General features: G+C 46.6%; 1 protein-coding gene across 1 annotated transcript in view; it reads left to right on the forward strand.

The window, feature by feature from the left end:
* SCNN1G (sodium channel epithelial 1 subunit gamma) overlaps positions 1-22,187 on the forward strand; it is a 30,902-nt gene that overhangs the window by 2,628 nt on the left and 6,087 nt on the right. The window contains exons 2-9 of the mRNA XM_055561553.1: positions 907-1,244; positions 3,051-3,360; positions 6,487-6,677; positions 7,648-7,751; positions 10,648-10,811; positions 19,460-19,558; positions 21,092-21,209; positions 22,061-22,139. Coding sequence (XP_055417528.1) covers positions 928-1,244; positions 3,051-3,360; positions 6,487-6,677; positions 7,648-7,751; positions 10,648-10,811; positions 19,460-19,558; positions 21,092-21,209; positions 22,061-22,139 — 1,382 coding nt within the window. The 5' untranslated portion in view covers positions 907-927. The remainder of the gene's footprint in view (positions 1-906; positions 1,245-3,050; positions 3,361-6,486; positions 6,678-7,647; positions 7,752-10,647; positions 10,812-19,459; positions 19,559-21,091; positions 21,210-22,060; positions 22,140-22,187) is intronic.

The raw sequence follows: 22,187 nt of genomic DNA on the forward strand, positions 1-22,187 counted from the left end.
GTTCATATCTTAAAAGATTGTTATTGCACATTGCAAAGCTTCTGTAATTCAGATACATCGTGTATATTGATGAATGTGGTAATTTGCTTTTCAACACTCTTCCCCAGACAAAGCTGTTATAAAATCAAAATGTATTCTCCAAATCAGTGGTATGTTAGAATAAAGGAAATCTGGCACCATGCCTGGCAAATATTAAGTGGCCAATATTTATAGGCTATTGTTGTATTATTGTATCAGGTGCTCTAGAAACACTAAGAGCTTGACTATAAAGAGAAAAAGTGAAACAGAAGTGAAACAGAAACACTCCACTTGCAGTAAATCAGCTGAAAAAAGCTCGGGAAGCTACGGCTGGCCTGGCAAGGGACTGAACATGATCTAGTGTGGCTGCCTGGAAATTCTCTTGGCAGATTTTATCTGTTAGAATCGATTCGCAAGGCACTTGCTCTGTGCCAGACGCTGAGGTCAGCACCAGGGGGGCAGGAGGAGGTAGGAATGATGCCCTCAAGGAAGGCAGGCTAATGGAGGTGATAAAATCAGGCCTCGGCTGCTAAGCTCACGATGGAGCTTGATAAGAGGGGAGTAGAGTCTAATGGGGTGGGGTTGTTCCAAGCACCCAGGAGAAAGGTCTTTCAAACTCATGGAGTCATTTTCATGTTAAGCCTTACCCAGCCCCGGCATCCACAAGGCTTGGCCTGGGGGCTGCCCTGGGAAGCAGGCAGAGAGGGAGGCAGCTGTGGTGGCCCCAAAGCAAATATCCTGGAGCAAGGGCCAAGGCCTCAGAAAGCCGACTGTCTAGCCCAAAGGGAAAGAGGAAGACAGCCTTTGGGGACACATGAGCTGGTGTTTCCCAGCGCCCAGCCTCTGCGGCTGTACCCACTCACTTGCCTTTTTTCTCTGCCCCTCCAGCTTGTCTGTCCCATCCTCACCATGGCTCCTGGAGAGAAGATCAAAGCCAAAATCAAGAAGAATCTGCCCGTGACGGGACCTCAGGCACCTAACATCAAAGAGCTGATGCAGTGGTACTGTCTGAACACCAACACCCACGGCTGCCGCCGCATCGTGGTGTCGCGTGGCCGCCTCCGGCGCCTGCTCTGGATTCTCTTCACGCTGACGGCCGTGGGCCTCATTTTCTGGCAGTGTGCCCTCCTCATCTCATCCTTCTACACTGTCTCTGTCTCCATCAAAGTCCACTTCCAAAAGCTGGATTTTCCTGCGGTCACCATCTGCAACATCAACCCTTACAAGTAAGAGGCAAGAGCAGGCACGTGGAGGAGGGGTCATGCCCCCTCCAGATGCCAGTGCCCCTCGCAAAGGTGACGCACTCCAGCCTGCAGACACACTGTTTAGAAACTTGAATTTCTTGCCAGTGTTGGTAAACTGCCCTCTCCCTGGTTTAAAATCTGTACCAAATTTTCAATCCATCAGCAACTTCTGAGGATGGACTGGCTCAAGGAAGGGAGGAGGGTGAGAGAGGCTGCAAGGAACTCTTCTGTTTGGCGGCTGGGTCTGGAATAGACAAGCATCCCTCCTGTCTTAGACACACACACACACACACACACACAGAGTCCAGCTTAGCCATTTGCCCTGAGCTCGCCAAGCTCACACCCTCACTCTCCCCTGAGCGTGAGCTGGAGGCTGACTCAGACGTGACACCTAGATGACTTCCAGAAGCACCTCACTTGCCCAAAACCCTTACCTGAGTCAACCCAGGCCCACTAATTGAGATCACTGGGCTCTGGGCAGGACCATCCCTTCGTCCTGCCTAATTGTCTGCTGCATGACCTGTTCTAAATGGGTCATCGGAATCCTTCTCAGGATTATTGAAAACTGATCTGTGAGGCAGATCAGAATTTGGCAGAGCAGGGGTGGGGGCTGGGAGAAGGGAAGAGCAAGGGAAGAAGACCTTCAAAGGGAACTAACTTGTAGAGTCCTCGATGAGTTGATGGCAAAGCTCAAAATCAAAATCAGGTCTAAACTTATCCTCCCTCTCAAAGTCTTTATTTCCTCCCTTCCTTTCTTCCTTCCTCCCCACACCCTTTCTTCCCTCCATCAATTGTTCCATAATCTCTTATTCAGCCTCTACAAGTTGTCATTCACTATGCCTCCTTCTGGGGCTTAGAAGTGAATGACTCAGACACAGTCTTTGTCCTCATGCAGCTGATGTTGGTAGAGGATTGAAATATTAACAAATAAAATTACACTAATAAAATTAATAATATTTATTATTTAACTGCATATATATATATACACACACACACATACATACACACAGAGATATGTGAATGGATGGATAGATAGAATAAACTGGTTAACTCTTGCCAATAATCACATTTTACAGATGGAAAAACTGAGACATGAAAAGGCTAAATGGTTTGTCCAGAGTCCCACATCCAGAACCAGCATGGGGAACTGGAACCCAGGCAGTTTGGCTCTGAAGTTTCTATGTTCAGTCACTATGCTGTGTGGTCTGTGCGTAAAGCAAGGGGGCGAGAGAGTGAGGAGAGTTAAGAGGGAGGTCAGGACCATTCAGTATTGTGAAAATGAAAAGATGGTGTTGTTATGCTTCATGTAGTCAACTCCTGAATCATTCTGTGTTCTTGGGGGTTTTCAAGGTAACAGTAATACCTCTCCCTCCCAGCACTGATTTGAGGAGAACCTGTGGGCAGGGGCAAGTATGCCAGGTGGAAACAGAGCCTGCCGCTGGGGAGACTCCTTGTTAGCAGTTATTTACTTGTCTTCACTGTGGCTGGTTTATGGGAGGCAGCTGACAGTCACCACTCCAGAAATGCTGGTTGGGGCAAACTCATCAACACACCCCGAGAGCAAGCAGACAGTGATGGCAAAGGTGAAGCCACAGGCAGTTACACAAGGGTCATACAGGAGCCTGTCCCCATTTATTTGAGCCAGTGGTCACATTGGAGGAGGAAAATTTAAAATGGCCTGGTCTTCTTGGCCAAGGGTGCTGGGGCGATGGGCACATCAATGGGAAGCAGCACGGTAAAGGGCCAGAGGGGTTTCCCCATCCCAACTCCTCCTTCCCACCTTGGCAGGTACAGTGCTGTGCGCCACCTCCTAGCCGACTTGGAACAGGAGACCAGAGCGGCCTTGAAGACCCTTTATGGCTTTTCAGAGATTACGTCTCGGAAACGCCGAGAGGCACAGTCCTGGAGTTCAGTCAGGAGGGGCACTGATCCCAAATTCCTCAACCTAGCCCCACTGATGGCCTTTGAGAAGGGTGATACGGGCAAGGCCAGGGACTTCTTCACGGGACGGAAGCGGAAAGTCAACGCAAGAATCATTCACAAGGCATCAGATGTCATGCATATCCACAATTCCAAGGAGGTGGTGGGATTCCAACTGGTAAGATGCACATCCTCTTGGTTTCGGGGCCTGGGGTGGAATTATGGGTCCGGGCAGGTGAGGTCATGGGTCGGGGAGGCATGGTCATGGGTCCAGGGAGGTGGGGTCATGGGTCCAGGGGGTCATAGGTCCAGGGAGGTGGGATCATGGGTCCGGGGAGGTGGGGTCATGGGTCCGGGGAGGCGGGGTCAGGGGTTGGGGAGGCAGGGTCTTGAGTCCAGGGAGGTGGGATCATGGGTCTGGGGAGGTGGGGTCATGGGTTGGGGAGGCAGGGTCATGGGTCCTGGGAGGTGGGGTCATGGGTCCAGGGAGGCGGGGTCCTGTCCAGGGAGGTTTCTTCTTTGCTGTTAGTCCTATAGTCCCTCAGAAAGAAACACATTCAGGGTGAATCAGCTGCAAGCAACTGAAACTGATCCAGGCAATCGTTATTATGTGTGTTGTGCCCAGTCATGTTCAACTCTTTGCAACCCTGTGGACTATAGCCCGCCAGGCTCCTTTCCATGGGATTTACCAGGCAAGAATACTGGAGTGGGTTGCCATTTCCTCCTTCAAGGGATATTCCTGATCCAGAGATCGAACCTGCGCCCCCTGTGTCTCCTGCATTGGCAGGTAGATTCTTTACCACTGAGCCACCTGGGAAGCCCCCAGGCGATCTTAAGCAGATAAAAATGCCATTAGAACTGGTATCAGGTCGGTGGTCTGTTAGGAACTGGCCACAGAGTAGGAAGTGAGTGGTGGGTGAGCCAGCAAAGCTTCCCTGCTGCTCCCCATCACTTGAACCATCATTCCCACCGGCAACATCTGTGGAAAAACTGTCTTCCATGAAACCAGTCCCTTGTGCCAAAAAGGTTGAGGACCTCTGTCTTAGAAAGTGACCAGTAGCTCATGGAGTCCTCTCAAAGGACAGAAATTAGGGAAGATTCAGGGATCCTGGTAGCAAGAAATGATGAAGAGTCATTTCAGACATTGCTGCTGGATTAAATAATCTTCAATTGTTGATTCAGATTCCACTGGGGACTATCTGATTGACCACATTTGGGTCACCTGATGGCTCGTGTAGGGTAGGGCATCTTGATGGACAGTCTTGGCTGACTATATCCAAAGAGGGAAAGGAAATTCTATCAAATAAAATTGGAGTGCAGATACCAGAAGGAAGAAAATAGAAAATGAGCAGCAGAAACACGCAGTGTTCCCAGCAATACTTGCCTTCATGAGGTGCTGTAGCCTGACTTCTCATCTCTCCTTCTTGGCCCCATTTAAGGGGCTCTGAAGAAGCAGCCATTTACCAAAAATGAATTCCATTGCCTTCCTGGCCACACTCAACCATCACCCTCCTCTCTGTGCCCCAGCTGTTTCTGCAGGATGAGAGCTATTCAGTCTTCATAGTCTTGGTTGCTGATTGTGAGACCTGATGGCTCCATTTGCCAATCCTGAGGGGAAAGTGGCACTTTTTCTAAATCACTGAACCTTTGTGAAGTTTTCCTGGGTCCTTATGCAAGATAAAGTTCTCCTTGATACTCAAATTCATCTTTTGGTGTCTGTCTTTTAGAAGAGTTTTCAAGCCCTGTTGATGAAATGAGAGAGGCTTCTCAGGTCTTGCAGTGGTAAAGATTCTGCCTGCAATGCAGGAGAAATGGGTTTGATCCCTGGGTTGGGAAGATCCCCTGGAGAATGGAATGGCAACCCACTCCAGTGTTCTTGCCTGGAGAATCCCATGGACAGAGGAGCCTGGCGGGCCACAGTCCATGGTGTCACAGAGTTGAACATGACTGAGTGACTGAGCACACACGCACATAAGTATGATGAGAACATCTGGGCCATATCACAGTTTACCTATAGAATTCCCATTATTATATATTTTGAATGCTGGTCTTCCTAACCAGCATATGAGGTGGGGAAGTATGGTATTTTGATCAACATTTAGTAGGTGAAATAAGGATAGGTACGCAGATGACACTACCCTTATATGGCAGAAAGTGGAGAAAAACTAAAGAGCCTCTTGATGAAAGTGAAAGAGGAGAGTGAAAAAGTTGGCTTTAAGCTCAACATTCAGAAAGCTAAGATCATGGCATCCAGTCCCATCACTTCATGGCAAATAGATAGGGAAACAATGGAAACAGTGACAGACTTTATTTTGGCGGGCTCCAAAATCACTGCAGGTGGTGACTGCAGCCATGAAATTAAATGATGCTTTCTCCTTGGAAGAAAAGTTATGACCAACCTAGATGGCGTATTAAAAAGCAGAGACATTACTTTGTCAAAAAAGGTCCATCTAGTCAAAGCTATGCTTTTTCCAGTAGTCATGTATGTATATGAGAGTTGGACTATAAAGAAAGCTGAGCACTGAAAAATTGATGCTTTTAAACTGTGGTGTTGGATAAGACTCTTGAGAGTCCCTTGTACTGCAAAACAATCAAACCAGCTAATCCTAAAGGAAATCAGTCCTGAATATTCATTGGAAGAACTGATATTGAAGTTGAAACTCCCAATACTTTGGCCACCTAATGCAAAGAACTGACTCATTTGAAAAGACCCTGATGCTGGGAAAGATTGAGGTGGGGAGGAGAAGGGGATGACAGAGGATGAGATGGTTGAATGGCATCACCAACTGGATGGACATGAGTTGGAGCAAGCTCTGGGAGTTGGTGATGGACAGGGAAGCCTGGTGTGCTGCTGTCCATGGGGTCACAAAGAGTCATACACGACTGAGCGACTGAACTGAGTGCCTTGCCCAGGGTCTTGCAGAGAGGTCATGGCAGTGTCTGGGCTAGAATCTCAATTTTTAGACTGTTGATCTGATAAGAAATGGTGAGGGTTGGGTGGAACTCAGTAGCCATGATTGGTAAAAGCCTGGCTATCTGGGGACTCTGAGGAAGCTGGTCTTGGTTCTCACTTAGAAACTCATGAGAGTGAGGCTCTGTGTCCTTCCTCACTTAGCCCCTTCTTGGTCCTTGAGGCTTGAGGATGTTGAGTCCCTGGCCTCAGAAGTGAGAAGAAGCCCATCCTTGCCCAGGTATCCCTCCTGTTCCCCTGAGTATCTACAGTCCAGTTCCTTAGCCTCACAGTCCTTCTAAGGGCCCCTGGCAGGGCCCGTAGCTTTATCTTGGTGTCTCCTCCTATTCACAGTGTTCTAATGACACATCGGACTGTGCGGTCTACACCTTCAGCTCAGGGGTCAATGCTATCCAGGAGTGGTACAAGCTGCACTATATGAACATTATGGCACAGGTGTCTCAGGAGAAGAAAATCAACATGAGCTACTCTGCTGACGAGCTGCTGGTCACTTGCTTCTTTGACGGGGTGTCCTGCGATGCCAGGTCAGTAATGGAAGGCTGCTCTCTCAGCTCCAGGGACCAGGAGCTCTAAGTGCTGGGCTCCTTGCACGCACCTGCAGCTCAGCTAGAGGTCTTGGGAGTGACTGGTGCTCTTCTCACTGACCCTGCCTTTTGGAAAATGACTTATACAGGAGCTCAGCTCTAGAGTCTGTGAGGAAGATGAAGATGACTTAGCATCAAAACATCCTTAAACTCATTAAATTATAAAAACAGAGTAGTTGATGGTGGACATATAACCTTGTATATTACCATCATGCATACCAGTGAGAACCATCAATCTAGTCAAGAGGAAATAAGGAAGGAGAGATGGAAGGAGGCAGGAAGAGAAGGGAGGGCAGGAAGGTCTGTGTACAGACGTGAGCTTTCATACCTTTCTACCATTAAGATAACACCCAGATTCCTGGTGGACACTAGGCAGTCATGGGGCATTCTAAAGTGCTCCTGTTTATTGTAAAGGCTTTCTTCATTCTTTTAAAATACTAAACGTTTCTATATGTTAGTTGGTATATTGATCCTTGTGAAAACTGAGTGATTAGAATCATGTCTCCTGAAGGTTGGATTCTAAAGTCAGTATAAGGACATGTATGATGTGATTCCTTTTCTGGGAATCATTTGCTAGGAATCGGAATGGGAAAAAAAAAATCAAGTGTTGGCTGAGATATTCAAGCGTAGAGGAAGTGAGGACAGATATGTTGGCACAAAGAATGCCAAGTCAGGATGGAGAAGGAGGTGAGTGGATTAAGAGGGTGAAGGGAAAGCAGAGGGTGGTTCTACATCGACATGTGTCAACTTGTCATCTGTCGGAGGAAAGATGGGAAACATAAGTTGTGTCTATCATCCATTGTCCACAGAAGAGAGCTGGCCCGTTAGCACTGCCCACTGAGATGTCAGCTCAGGTGCATGACGGGAGTTCCCAGCACAGCCCTTTCTGACCTGTATTCTTTCACCATAGGAACTTCACGCTTTTCCACCATCCAATGTATGGGAATTGCTACACATTCAACAATAGACAAAATGAGACTATCCTCAGCACCTCCATGGGAGGCAGTGAATTTGGTAAGAAAACCTGCATCAAGGGGATCCTGGGGTGCTCTAATGACAAGCTTGCTGGCAGCAGGACAGTTGGGGTGCTTGAAGCCTTCCAGAGATGCAGGCTCTCCGTGACCTGGCCAGAAACTGGGGATACCACTTTTTCTCATCCATGTCGGTTCTTTCCTTCTCTATCAGAATCTGTTTTCTTTTTTGACATCTCCTCTTTGCTTTTGAGAGAGCAACAGGGACAACCCTGGAGTTTCTTCACCTGGGGAAACCACTCAGGTTTAAAATTGTAGCTGGAGTGAGTAATGCCGAGCAGGCAGCTTCTGAATGGACTTAAATCCAAACGTGCTGAGCAGGAGATTAGAGAGGCCAACACCCCTTTATCTTGATTAAGATGACAGATTTTGGAGCCAAAACCCACTCTGTCACTCACTGTGCAGCCCAGTGAAAGTTTACTCCCCTTCATTTATAAAGTGGGAATAACAATGGTACTGATAATACAAGATAATTGAGAAGTCAAAATATGAAAAGCAGTTAATAAGACCTGACACACACTGTATTCATTTGGTTGGGCTGCCTTAGCAAAATATTATAGATGGGTGGCTTAAACAATGGACATTTAGAAACTCATGGTCAAGCTGCTGGCAAATTTGGTCCTGGTAAGGACTCTCTTGCTGGCTTGCAGTTGGCCACCTGTCTGTGTCCTCACATGGCCTCCCTTTGGTGGCATGCAGAGAGAAAGCTGTGTTGTCTCTTCCTCTTCTTATGAGAACACCAATCCTATGGGATTAGGGTCCACCCTTCTGACCTCATTTAACCTTAATCACCTGCCTAAGGCTGATTCTCCAAATACAATCACAGTGGGGATTAAGACTTCAACATATAAATAGGGTGGAGGGTGGTCTGCAGAAAGACACGCAATTCAGTCCATAACACATACTAAGCACCCAATAAATGCTGCTTGTGGTTCTCATTACTCCTGTTACTGCCGTTACTACCATTGCTGCTGCTGCTGCTGTTACCACCAAAAATTACTACCTCTAATATTATTATTTTTGCTACTCTACTACCGTGACTTTTGAAGAGAAGACAGGAACTCAACTGATTGGTCTATCTTGAAAGATTCTAAGCAAACTGAACATGATTTTATACATAGATATGCTCCTATAAGGATAGGCAAGGTCTTATGGAGGAAAACCCAGTTGGACTCCTCCTCTTTGTTACTGCACAGTCTGTGTTCTTGCCACACCTGCAAGAAACCATAACTCAGGGCACATACGTCAGTGGGAAGAAGTCGTCTGGGAACTGTTGCACAATCCTGTCTCTGCTGCATTTGAGCTGTGTGACCTTGAGCAAATCACTTCCCCACTCTGGGCTTTGATTCCTTCACTTACAGATAGAGTGAAGGCAAAGGGAGAAGGGGACGGCAGAGGATGAGATGGTTAGATAGCATCACTGACTCAGTGGACAGGAATCTGAGCATACTCCAGGAGATAGTAAAGTACAGAGGAACCTGGTAGGCTACATACAGTTCATGGGATCGAAAAGAGTCAAACACAACTAAACAACAACAAAAAGAAGTCAGAATAATTTTAAAAATTCTCTTCTTTCAACTCACATAGGCCCTGTTCATTTGCTCATTTGTTTACCAAATATTTTTGAGTATCTTCTATACGTCAGGCCCTCTTCCAAGTCTTAGGGACCCAGTGGTGAATAACACAGATATCATCCCTGCTTTCAAGGAGCTCGTATTTTGTTGGAGAGAAACAGATAAATGGGTGAACAAGCACATAGACATTATCTGGTTATCAATCCTAGGTTTATACTTCAAGAATTACCCCGCACAAGGGCTGAGTTGAGATGGGAATTTTATTTCAGATAAGGAGGTCCAGAAAGGCCTCTGGGATGCGGGTTATTTGAAGAGGAGAAGATGTATGATACAGTCCATTGAGGAGCATTTGAGCACTAGCAAGTCCGAGGACCTCGGTGAGGAAATGGATTTGGTGTGCTCTGGAAACAGAAAGATGACCAGTGTGCTTGGAGCTTCCTGATGGAGGGGGAAAGTAGGATGAGGAGGAAGGCATCACCATATGAGAGCTAGTCAGGTTTCTGGATGGAGAAGGCAATGGCACCCCACTCCAGTACTCTTGCCTAGAAAATCCCATGGATGGAGGAGCCTGATGGGCTGCAGTCCATGGGGTCGCTAAGAGTTGGACACGACTGAGCGACATCACTTTCACTTTTCACTTTCATGCATTGGAGAAGGAAATGGCAACCCACTCCAGTGTTCTTGCCTGGAGAATCCCAGGGACGGGGGAGCCTGGTGGGCTGCCGTCTTAAGGGGTCGCACAGAGTCAGACATGACTGAAATGATTTAGCAGCAGCAGCAGGTTTCTGGACAGTATTTTATGGTGTCCCCGTGTATGCAATGAGATGCCTCTGAAGAGTTTCAGACAAGGGAGTGACCTGATTTTAAAAAGATCCCTCTGGCTGCTCAGCTCAGATTAGACACAAGTGTAACAGTAGGATCAGGGAGAGGATTTAGGGCAGTGATCAGATGCACTACTGGAATCTCAACCGCAGTCCTGCACATCCCTTTGGGTGCCCAGCAGAACTCCCCATCTCAAAGAGCCACAAGGAGGTTCACGTCTTAGGCCAGGTAGCAAAACTTGTGCTTAGCAAAGCTGCAGTAGTGATACTGTTCCTGAGCCCTATTTTGAGCTAAGCTCTGGAAACAGAGCAGTGAAAAGTCAGGCTCCCCTCATAGAGCTTCCCATTTTGCTCCTGTCCACTTTTCACTTGTAGGAAATGCCTGGGTCTGGTTTTGAGGCTCCCAGAGTGGTGGGAGAGGTGAGCTATCAGCAGGGAATCTTCTCCTGGGTTTTGACCACAATGGGCTGCCTTGTCCTTCCAGGGCTGCAGGTCATCCTGTACATAAATGAAGAAGAGTACAACCCCTTCCTGGTGTCCTCCACTGGAGCTAAGGTGATTGTCCATCGGCAGGATGAATACCCCTTCATTGAGGATGTGGGAACGGAGATTGAGACGGCCATGGCCACCTCCATAGGAATGCACCTGGTAAGAGCACGCTCTGACTTCCATCTGCTTGGCAAGGAGGACAGCTTTCATTGAAGGACAATCAGTGAGGTGGGACTTATAGAAAAGGGTATTGGTTTTAAGAGGAAGCATAGTCTCATGTTTTCCAATGATTACTCAAATGGTCACTCTCTAAGTTACACTAAGAGCTGTCTTTATGTCTTCTGTATGGATGAACAAGGACAGGACACCATTTAGGATAAGAATTGAAGGAACCTTCCTTGTTCCAGAGACAGACATCCACATTTATGAAACCTGTGCTGGAAGCAAGGCATCAGATACTAATGATGTATTTGTCAGTAATATAAATGGAGCGGATTTACACCTTCCTGGGCCACCTACAGGCCAATGGAGCATGTAAACCACTATTGGAAAGTCACTGGGCCTTCACAGGTCTATTTAGTCCCTCCTGCTTCCGTCAGTTTCAGCTCATATACCAAGAACCCCTCTTCTTTCAAGTCTTTGACCTTCTCTGAGCTCACTGGGTGCTGAGAACACTCATACCTGTCACCAGGAGCACATCTGGGCTGCAGACTCCAATCCTTGGGTTGGCCGTGCCCAGTGGAAGTAGAAGGGCAAGGTGAGGGGTGTCCAAGGACACCCCTGGTCACATCACTGCTTGTATAGTCTCTTGTTTCCAGGCCTGGGTCTTTTTATGCCAGTCTCTCTCTCTCACTCTGTGACTCTGTCTCTCATTCTACCTACCAGAATAACTATTAAGTACTTATTTCAAAGGAGTATATGTACAAAGTCAGTACAAGGATCCTACCGTGCAGACGCACCTCTCCTATCCCTAACTGCTGGTCTCCTCCTTCCTCCACATGCAGCTATGGCTGTTGCTTCCGTGACTCAGGAGGGTGTTATAGTCTTCTTCAAGCCTGTGTATGAAAGTGAAAGTGAAAGTGAAGTCGCTCAGTCGTGTCCGACTCTTTGCAACCCCATGGGCTGTAGCCCACCAGGCTCCTCCATCCATGGGATTCTCCAGGCAAGAATACTGGAGTGGGTTGCCATTTCCTTCTCCAGGGGAGCTTCCTGACCCGGGGATCGAACCCGGGTCTCCTGCATTGTAGGCAGACGCTTTACCGTCTGATCCACCAGGGAAGTCCTATAATCATTTCTTCTTTTATGCAAATGCAAAATGCTGTTCTGCCCCACTTTTCACTTGATAGTATAGCTTGGAAATAGTTCCATAGCAATACACATACATTCTGCCTCATTCTTCTTAAAGACATAATATCCCATTGTGTGGGTAAGTTATTGAAGCAATCCTCTGTTGATACACTTGAGCTTGTTTCCAGGTACGACTAAAAGCAATAGTGCAGTGGGATGTGTAGTCATCCAATTACTTCCTAGAAGTATATCATTCAAGACGTAGATTAGCCAAATTGCCCTCCAATGATGTTGTACCAAAACAGATATTAAGCAATGTTTCAGTTCAGTTCAGTCACTCAGTCACGTCCGACTCTTTGCGACCCCATGAATTGCAGCACGCCTGGCCTCCTTGTCCATCACCAACTCCCGGAGTTCACTCAAACTCACGTCCATCGAGTCGGTGATGCCATCCAGCCATCTCATCCTCTGTCATCCCCTCTCCTCCTGCCCCCAATCTGTCCCAGCATCAGAGTCTTTTCCAATGAGTCAACTCTTCACATGAGGTGGCCAAAGTACTGGAGTTTCAGCTTTAGCATCAGTCCTTCCAAAGAACACCCAGGACTGATCTCCTTTAAAATGGACTGGTTGGATCTCCTTGCAATGTTTAATCTTTGCTAATTTAAGAAAAAATGGCATCTATTATAAGTTTAATTGACAGTCATTCTTAGTGGTATTTTTTTCACCTATTTATGGAGGGGAAAAATCTCTCCTTGTGGACCCTTTGTTCATGCCTTTGTTTATAGCGAACCTTAACATTCCAAGGGCTTCCCTTGTGCCTCAGCTCGTAAGGAATCTGCGTGAAATACGGGAGACCTGGGTTCGATCCCTGGGTTGGAAAGATCCCCTGGAGAAGGGAAACATTACCCTCTCTAGTATTCTGGCCTGGAGAATTCCATGGACTATATAGTCCATGGGGTCACAAAGAGCTGGACACGACTGAGCAACTTTCACTTCACTAACGCCCCAAATTAAACCTCTTACCCTTCATCCCTCACAAATTTTTCCTCCAGAGAAGTGGTCTCCAAACTTGATTGATCATTAGATTCAGGTCTACTGAATCAATCTCTCTGAGAGAGGAGCCCAAGGATCTGTATTTTTACCGAACCCCAGCGGTCATTCCAAGAGGCAGGAAACTCAGCTTTAGAAACCTGAGTAGTTTAGAATGAAAGAAGAAGAAAAGTGTGTCTTCCTCAGAGAAAGTAGAGCTAGGATGACACCAGAGTTTTAGCACAGCCGTAAATGCTGTCTCCAAAGTGTTACAAAGTCACATCATGGGCACTGGAGCGTATATATCTATCCATTATCTACTCGTCCAACAAGCATTTTCTGAGCACTTCATGTGTGCTAGATCCTGCAACTACATCAGTGTCCCCAGAACTGTCCCTGTCCTTTTAGACTTTGGGTCTAGCAGAGAGAATTTATAATAACAAACCAAAAATCACATAGGTGATTAACTATAATCATCATAGGGGCTAAGAAGGATAAATACAGGATGCATGAGAGCGTATCACAGAGATGCCTGATATAGGGCTTTTATGGGGGGAAAGTGGAGAGTTCAAGGGACGGTTTCCTGAGGAAGTGGTATTTAAGTTGGGAAAGCAGAGTTGCTGAACTGGAATCTGTGGCTTCGATGCCTCACCATGTCCCATTCAAGAGCAACCTCAAACAAGAGAAACCATGGGGATGGTCATCTGGGAGCCCCAGTGCTCAAAGGAGCCATGTCACTTAGGGGCCTTGTTCAATGTGGGCAGTTTGTTCCACATGAGAAGTGTTGTGTACCAACTTGGCCTGTGTGGATGCTGATGGCCCAGGAAAAAAAATCTTGAGCCCCAACTTGCTCAAACTGTGATTTGAAACGACTTTAGGTTCCTACTTAAGGAACTAGGTCTCTGATTCCTCTTTTCACCAGCAGATTACAAAACTCCCTGATCAGAACAGTAAGCATTTTGATCCAATGTTCCCCTGGCAATTTTGTACTTGAAGAAGCACCTGGAATTTACAGCACATTCTTACAGCACGTGCTCTTCTTCCCTCCTGCCTGTTACACTGTCTGCAAATTTAGAGCTTGGGAAAGTTTGAGAACCAAGGGAATTGCCCTCTGGTTTTCTTCTCTGAGCTTAAGAATGCCCATCACATTGTTAAGCAAATGCTCCCTTTAGCAGCGATGGGTAAACAAAGACATGGGTGGGTTTTCTGCTACACCTAACTTGAGATGTACAAAATCAAAGCCACAGAGCAGGGGCAGGCAGCTCTGGTTCTGATTTATGAGCGTTTAAGACAACAACAACAACAAAAACAAAGATTACTGAGAGGTCACTAGAGGGTCATTAAGAACAAGTCCAAACACACTAGACTTCCTTCCTTTCTTCTTTATTTTTTAGGTAGTTATTTATTTACTTTTGAGAAGCATGTTAAACTGGTGGAATCAGTTGGTTAGGCAGCTGGTTAACAAATCTTCTTTCATTCACTGAGGAACTGTGTGTCCAAAGCACTGGATATTCAGAGATGGGTATAACAGAGTACCTACCTTCAAAATTCACCTTTAAGAGAAGGTAACACAGCTTTGCAATACAGGTCCAAGCTCTGTGGGAACAGGGACCATTTCTATCTGTTCCCAGGCTCAGTTCTTAGAGCATAGTAGATCCTCCGTAAATATTTTTGGATGGCTGGATGAACGGGAGCCAGGACAAAAGCTGTAGGTCTAGGCTTTCTAAATGATGATTTCTTAAGGACAAATGTCAGGCAAATAGAATCAGGAAGGGCCACTCCAGACAAAGGGCACAGCAATTACAAAGGGGGTTGCAGAAAGGATTTGAAGTCTCATTTCAAAATGATTCAAAATGTAGTGAATCATTTCAAAAAACCACTTTGAAGCGCACTCAAAATACTAGAGTATTCAAATCACAGTTTGAGCAAGTTGGGGCTCAAGTATTTACAGCAGCAGCCAAGTATTTACAGTAGTACTAGAAAGAAATTATGACTCCTTCACTGAGGCAATGGCTATGGGGATGAGCAGAAGTGACTGGATTTGAGAGATCTTACAGTGTGGAAGCAACAGTGCTTGACAACCAAGGTCATCGGGGAAAGGCCAGGGCAAGTTAGATCCATATTTAGGTTCTGACTTGGGTATTGGGTTGAATGGAAGTACCAGGTTCTGAATTAGGGAATACAAGAAGAGTAGGGTTCAGGGAGAAAATGACCACTTCAGTTTGGCACATACCCAAGGTGTAGCTTTGGGAAATCAGGCTGAAAACGTCCAGTGATTAGATGCTCTAAGCCTGGAGCTCAGGAGAAAAATCCAGAGGCAATGGCGGGGTGTGGGCTGCATCTAACATAGTTCTAGGCTTAGAAATAAATGCCGTCACTCAAGACCTGAGACAGAACGCGGATGTTTAAGGGCTGAGCAGAGAGGAAATGGAGAAATAGAGGCACCAAAGTAGCAGCAGAAGCTGGAAAGGCTTGGTGTCAAAGAAATGAAGATCATTTCAAGGAAGGTGTTAGCTCGAGTGCCAAACACAGTTGAGCAGTCTGGCAAGATTAAGGGTAAAAGCTGTTTTCTGGGTTTTGCAACCAAGAGGTCACTGGTTCTTTGCCAGAACAGTTTTCAGTGGAAGGAGTGGAACAGAAACCAAAGCACAATAGGTTGGATCATGAATGGGAGATGAGGAAGTGGGCAAAGGCAAGTTCACCTAGGGGGCTGCGGACCAGGCCCTGAAGAGGGGCGAGACTTCACTGCCACGGCAAACCCTACTGTGCATTCTTATCTTAAAGCACCCGCTTCTTTTCACAGGCATGTTGGTAACAGGGATTAAGGGCTCAGACTCTGGAGCCAGACAACTAGGATCCAAACCCCAACTTTGCACTTTGGTCGTGTGATCTCTGTGTCTCAGTTACCTCATCTGTGAAATAGGGCTGATAGTAAATTACTGTACAGGCTGGTGAGAATTCACTGAGCTGATTCATGCCAAACAGTGCTTGGCATGTGTTGAGTGCTCCAAAAATATTGGCTATTACTATACACCTTTTTTTTTTTTTAAAGAAAAGAGATGTGAAAGGATGGAAAAATAAGCATTAGGGGAGGTTTTTCTTGTCCTTCCTGACACCCCCATTCTTTATGAGTGAGATATTGTTCTCTTCCATATAGTATTTAGAAGGAGTACTAATGATTTGCCATATGTGTTACAAATATCTTTCCCAGTTTGTGCTTTCGTTTTAGTTTTCACTATGCTACCTTTTTCACATGCAAAACATCAGATGTTTACATAAGTCAAAGTCTTCGGTTTCTTCTTAAGTCATTATGTTTATTGAGTATTTTTCCTCCTTGAGATCAGATACTGAGCTGATTTCCTTCCAGTTATTTCATTATTTCTTTTCTTTTTTTTTTTCTTTTTACCTTGAATTTTATTGTTTTGATACATTTGTTTTTCCCTGGTACATATTTATTCAGCTAATATTTCATTATTTCATTTAAAAGTTTAACCCACTAGAATTTCTATCTCTGAAGGATTTGAAATTGAGATAGGATTTATTACTTCCTCCAAATTCTTAACAAGTAGTCCTAACTTCATAGGTTGAATAGTTCTTTTTCCTCCACTGATTAGGAACATAAATTCTTATAATTTATTAGCATCTAGGAATTATTTCATAACTTATTACAATATAAAAACAGAACAAAAAAAAAAAGAGTCAAAGCACCCATAACTCCATCTAGGGTTTCCTGTTGCCCTTGGGCGTTTCCCTGACACAGTTCAGACTTTACAGGGGTGAGCTAAGGACTCCTGTCTGACTTCCCTCCTCCCCCAGAATTCTCAGAAGGAAGCAGATAGGACCTGGTTTGAGAAAAATGAGTCTGTTTCCACATACACCCACATACAACACATGTGCACACATACACCTAATCACACCCGCACACACCTGTGTTTGCATGCATACCACACACCTATCTATCCATCTGTTTAAACTTCACACACTCTCTCTCACACACACATATATTCATTCTCATTTTGGGGTCCCTAGTGATCAGGACAGAAGCCAAATTGTTTCCCCACCCTGCCCATGTCAGCAGTTCTGGAAAGCTGACAGGGAAAAGAGGAAATGAAACATGAGGGGGTAAGGGGGAGAGAGAGTGAGAGAAAGCCAGGGCTCTGTCCAGGTTCCTCTGACTGAGGCTCCGAGAAGCTGAAGACATCTATTCCACTCTAAAAAGGCTGCTTGCCCCACCTGCCCCAGCCCAGGTGTTTTAGGAAACAGCCTGAATAACCCAGGAGCTCTGAGTTTGATAAGCATCATTCAGAGTAAAGGGCCATTGAATACTCAAAAAGCATAAAAATCACAATGTTATGACTTTCTCACAATCAGTTTCCTGGAAGTGGTCTTCAGGCTGGTTCTCAAAGTAGAAGGAGCCCCAGCTGCCTTTGCCAACTGCATAGGGCTTACCTGTGTGGACAGACCCTCTCCTCCAGATTTCAGGGTACTAAACGCTCCCTGCAGGCAAATAGAGCCCAGGGCTGACACTCGGGGCTCTGTGGCCAGTTTAGCAGGACCTGGGGGCTCCAAGGGACACCTGATTGGGAGTGTGCAGCTTGGAGAAGCTTAGAGGGTAGCATTGGGTGAAGGTGCCCTGAGGGAAGCCACTGCTTGGCATCTCTGTGCCCATTTCCCAGCCTAGCCCTGGCATGTACTGGAAGCTCTGAATCTGTTTGTTCCCCAGCTATTAGAGGAATGAAGGAAGTCTGTTTATTCTATACTGACACAGAAAGACACACACTCTTTATTATGAATGAGAAAAGGATATTGTAGGGCAAGGGAACATGTGAATCTTATTGTCTGGATCTCAGGATGGAAATCTGACCTGTTGCAGTAGGTGCCCAGGGGAAGAGAGGAAATCAGATGGTTACTTTCCTCTCTGCTTCTTCTGTTTAAATGTTTTAAAATGAGCACTGTCTTTTGCCCTGGAGGTTCTTGCAGTTAATTGAGGAAGACTAATGGATCAACAGATCAATTACAATACAAACAGAAAGAGATTATAGCCCCTTGAGATGACTATAGTTTCTATCTGCACCAAACTTCTTGATTTCTTTCCCCCCTACCCACCCATCCCCAACTATCTTTCTCTCTATTCAGCCACTCTTCAAAGAAAAAATAATTTTCTTCCCTCCCATAAATCTGACATCCATTTGCCCTTTACCCTCCCCATCTCAAAAAAAAAAAAAAAAACAACTTTGTACACACACACACACATACACACACACACCAAATCCTAGCTATGAGTTGGTCACAATTTATATTCTATAGTTGCTCCCCCTTGGGAGACATTATCCTTCTTTTCCCCTAATTGTCTTGTCTGGATTGTTCCTTTGTAGTGACAAATATTAAGCTAGAACCAAATGTGTAAGGCATAATAAAAAACATAATTTAATAAGGCTTTCATATAGTGAGTTGCAATGTTCTTACCTCCTCTGATCAGGGTATCATTCTATACTGCTGTGCATTCTTTGGTCCTCTCTAAGAAAGTCCATTTTTCCAAGTCACCTTCTGGGACCAAAAGACAAGAAGGTAGGAAATGAGTCCTTTGCTGAGACAAGAATCCCATGCAGCACAGTAACTGCTCATCTAATCCCTCCTGCCCCATCCTCGTGGATTCTCCAGTGGCTCACTACTATTCAGAAAACCAAATCCAAACCCACATTTCTCAGCAGTGTAGGAGACTGCCACAATTTGTCCTTGGCATCCCTCTCGGATGTCATTTCCAGCAACAGCTCTCCCTTTCACCATGGTCCAGCCACCCTGGCCCTCTCCTGCCTCCACTCTGGCTGCTCCTTCTGCCTACTCCTCTTCCTACATTTCTTGACAAGTCCAGCTCTTTCCTGCCATTCCATGTCCAACCAACATGTTCTTTGCTCAAAGATGTCTTCCCTAATCACTTTGGAAAGGTTGTCCCCTCCTCCCAACCCTTCCAGTTTCTACCTAGTTCCATTAATCACTATAAAAAATTATTCAAAATGATTTATTTGCTTTTTGGTCATCTGTCTACTGCATGAGAATGTGAGCTCCAGGAAAGCAGGGAACGTATTTCAATCATTGTGGATTCCATAGTGCTCACAACAGGGCTTCCCTGGTGGCTTAGTGGTAAAGAATCCAACTGCCAATGCAGAATATGTGGGAGACTCGGGTTCAATCCCTGGGTCAGGAAGATCCCCTGGAGAAGGGCCTGGCAATCCACCCCAGTATTCTTGCCTGGGAAATCCCATGGACAGAGGAGCCTGGCAGGCTAGTCCATGGGAATGCAAAGAGTTGGACATGACTAAGCAACTGAGCGACATAGTGCCTAGAATAGCATCAAGCTCCTAGTAGGTGCTCAATAAATATTTGTTAAATGAATGAGTGGGTGGTTGCTCAGCTCCTGGAAGCTGCTAGCAATGCCCCTTGTCTGGGTCCTGGAGGAGTGCAGGGCTGAATATGTGCTGCTGTGATTACAGACAGAGTCCTTCAAGCTGAGTGATCCCTACAGCCAGTGCACGGAGGACTGGAGTGACGTGCAGATCACGAACATCTACAATGCCACGTATTCCCTCCAGGTACAGGCTGGAGACAGCACCCAGCCCCAGGCTGTGGTCTGGACCCAGGAGACAAAATTATATATAGGTTGGGGTGTGTCTGGGACCAGGAACTGTGGTGAGAATCCTGGGGTTCATCCAAAGATCTCAAGAACAAATGATGCCGGCTGGTTCCAGTCCTCTTCAACCCACCTGTAACCAGAGCTTAGTCGAGGTTTGTGTGGAACAGAATGTACAGCTCGACAAACCTGCTTCCAAATCAGCCTTGGGGAATGAGAGACAGGAGGAGGAGGCAGTCTGGGAGGGGTTGGCTAAGAGGTGTCTTTCATCCGCTGACAGCCTTGGACAAGTTGTGTGCTCCTCAGTAGCCACCAGGGGAGTTTGCATTGGATCAGGGGCTGCTAATCGGTGGTTTCTAGGCCCCTGCCAACCTGCCCACCTGGTTTTTCACCCGGTTTAAAAGTAGGGGAATTTCATAAGAAAACCCAGATTTCTAGCTTCTCTTGAAAAACAAGATCTGGTAACAATGGGCCCGTATTCCTACAGGATAAACAGTGGGTAGAGTGGCCTTATCAAATGAGACACGTTCTTTGGTTCCCTGCAATCTCCACCACCCATTAGTTATTACCTACATTGACCCTCGGGTGTGATCACCTGTTACATCTGGTCTTCTGTTTTGCGAGTCTGCCCTTTGCCTCCCACCAGGACACCTAGAGAGTCAAATGAGAATCACCCAGCAGAGCAAAAGGACCAGGCGCCCTCTGCCCTGAATCCTCTAGCTTCTATTAGAGCTGAGCTGAGAGGTGGTGGAGACACTGAATGAAAAGAGACTAGTGGTCAAACAAGGTCTGCTTGTAAGAAATAGAGATGCAATCACACTGACATTAAGGCAGAAGGAAAAGAAAAGTCAGCTCAGTGGAAAGACACTCAGGACAATATTTAGTGAGAAGCTAGCATTTACAAACACTTTACATCTTTCGATTCATATCACAACAACCTCATGAAGTAGGTGCTGTTATACTGATTTCACAAATGAAGACAACAAAGCATCAGAGAGTTTAAGTAACTCACCTGAGGTCACACAACTGGGAGGTGGCAAAGCTGGTATATGAACTCAAGTAGCCTGACTTCCAAGCCCCCATTGTTAGCTTTTATGGCTCTAAGCTTTGTGGATATCATGGTACCTTAAGATCCCCAGGGATCCTGAGTGGAGGGCGTGCAGCTGAAAATTGGAAAGTTGGAGACTGTGTTTGTTTCTCTGTTTCTTGGCACCTGCTCCAAGTTTCCCACTAAACCTCTGGGTCAGCACTCACATGGTGGCAAATGACCACCCCAGCCCCTCTCTAGCTCATCCTGGCCTCCACAGTTCAAATTCCCAATATATTTTCTAGCTTTGTCCCTTTGACCCTATCAGCTAGGACATGAGGGGTACATTTATGCTGTCTGCTGAGGCTGTGGGAGGCTGACCCTCTCTGACTGGGGGATATAGGGAGGGGAGATCTCTGGCAGCCGCAAGCAAGGAGGTTAAGGGAACTCCTGGGTCTTGTCTTTCAGATCTGCCTTCACTCGTGCTTCCAGGCTAAGATGGTGGAGAACTGTGGGTGTGCCCAGTACAGTCAGCCTCTACCTCGGGGAGCCGACTACTGCAACTACCAACAGCACCCCAACTGGAGTGAGTGAGACACCAACACCCCCACCTTGCACACCCCCACCTTGCACACCCCCACCTTGCACACCCCCCACCTTGCACACCCCAGGAGTAGCATCAGCCCCACCCTGGCAATAGCTAAGGCCCTCCCAGGACCCTGCCCTGATGGCCTTTGACCTGAGAGAGACAGAGAGATATTAACCAGTTTCACTCTTGTTGTGAAGCCTGGGTTGAATTCCACTTTCTGATTAATGACCAAATGCTACACCCCAGCTGCTGCTAAGTCCCTGACCCCCTCTGTCAGCTCAAGGAGGCAGGGACTATTGATAGTGTCCTTTCACAGAACAGGTAACTGAGGCTCAGAAAGGTTAAGCAACTTGCCCAAGGTCACACAGCCAGGGTCTAACAAAGCTAGACCCAAGGCAAGGACTGCCAACCCATCCCACCTCCAGCTAATGTTCTTAACTGTGGCAATGTTCTGTCTCTCAAAGTCACAAGGTAGCAATTGTTTCCAGAGAACTAGTATTTGTAGAAAGTGGAAGGTGAAATCACTAAAAGGAGACTGTGGGGATATCGGGCTTCCCAAGTAGCTCACTGGGTAAAGAATACGTCTGCAATGCAGGAGATGCAGGCAGACGCAGGTTTGATGCCTGGGTCAGGAAGATCCCCTGGAGGTGGGCATGGAAACCCACTCCAGTATTCTTGCCTGGAGAATCCCATGGACAGAGGACCCTGGCGGGCTATAGGCCATGGGGTCGCAAAGAGGCAGACACAACTGAAGCGACTAAGCATGCATGCATGGGGGCATCACTGGGAAACCCTAGAAAGGGCCCTGTGGCCCCAAAGTTCATATCTCCCCACACCCCGTTCCTCAGTGTACTGTTACTACCAGCTGCACCAGGCCTTCGTCCGGGAAGAGCTGGGCTGCCAGTCAGTGTGCAAGGAAGCCTGCAGGTGAGTGGACCCAAAGGGGTGGGACGAACACGTGGCTGGGCCAGGCCA

The sequence above is a fragment of the Bubalus kerabau genome, chromosome 23, assembly GCF_029407905.1.
Source record: "Bubalus kerabau isolate K-KA32 ecotype Philippines breed swamp buffalo chromosome 23, PCC_UOA_SB_1v2, whole genome shotgun sequence".
In the NCBI taxonomy this organism is placed as follows: Eukaryota; Metazoa; Chordata; class Mammalia; order Artiodactyla; family Bovidae; genus Bubalus; species Bubalus kerabau.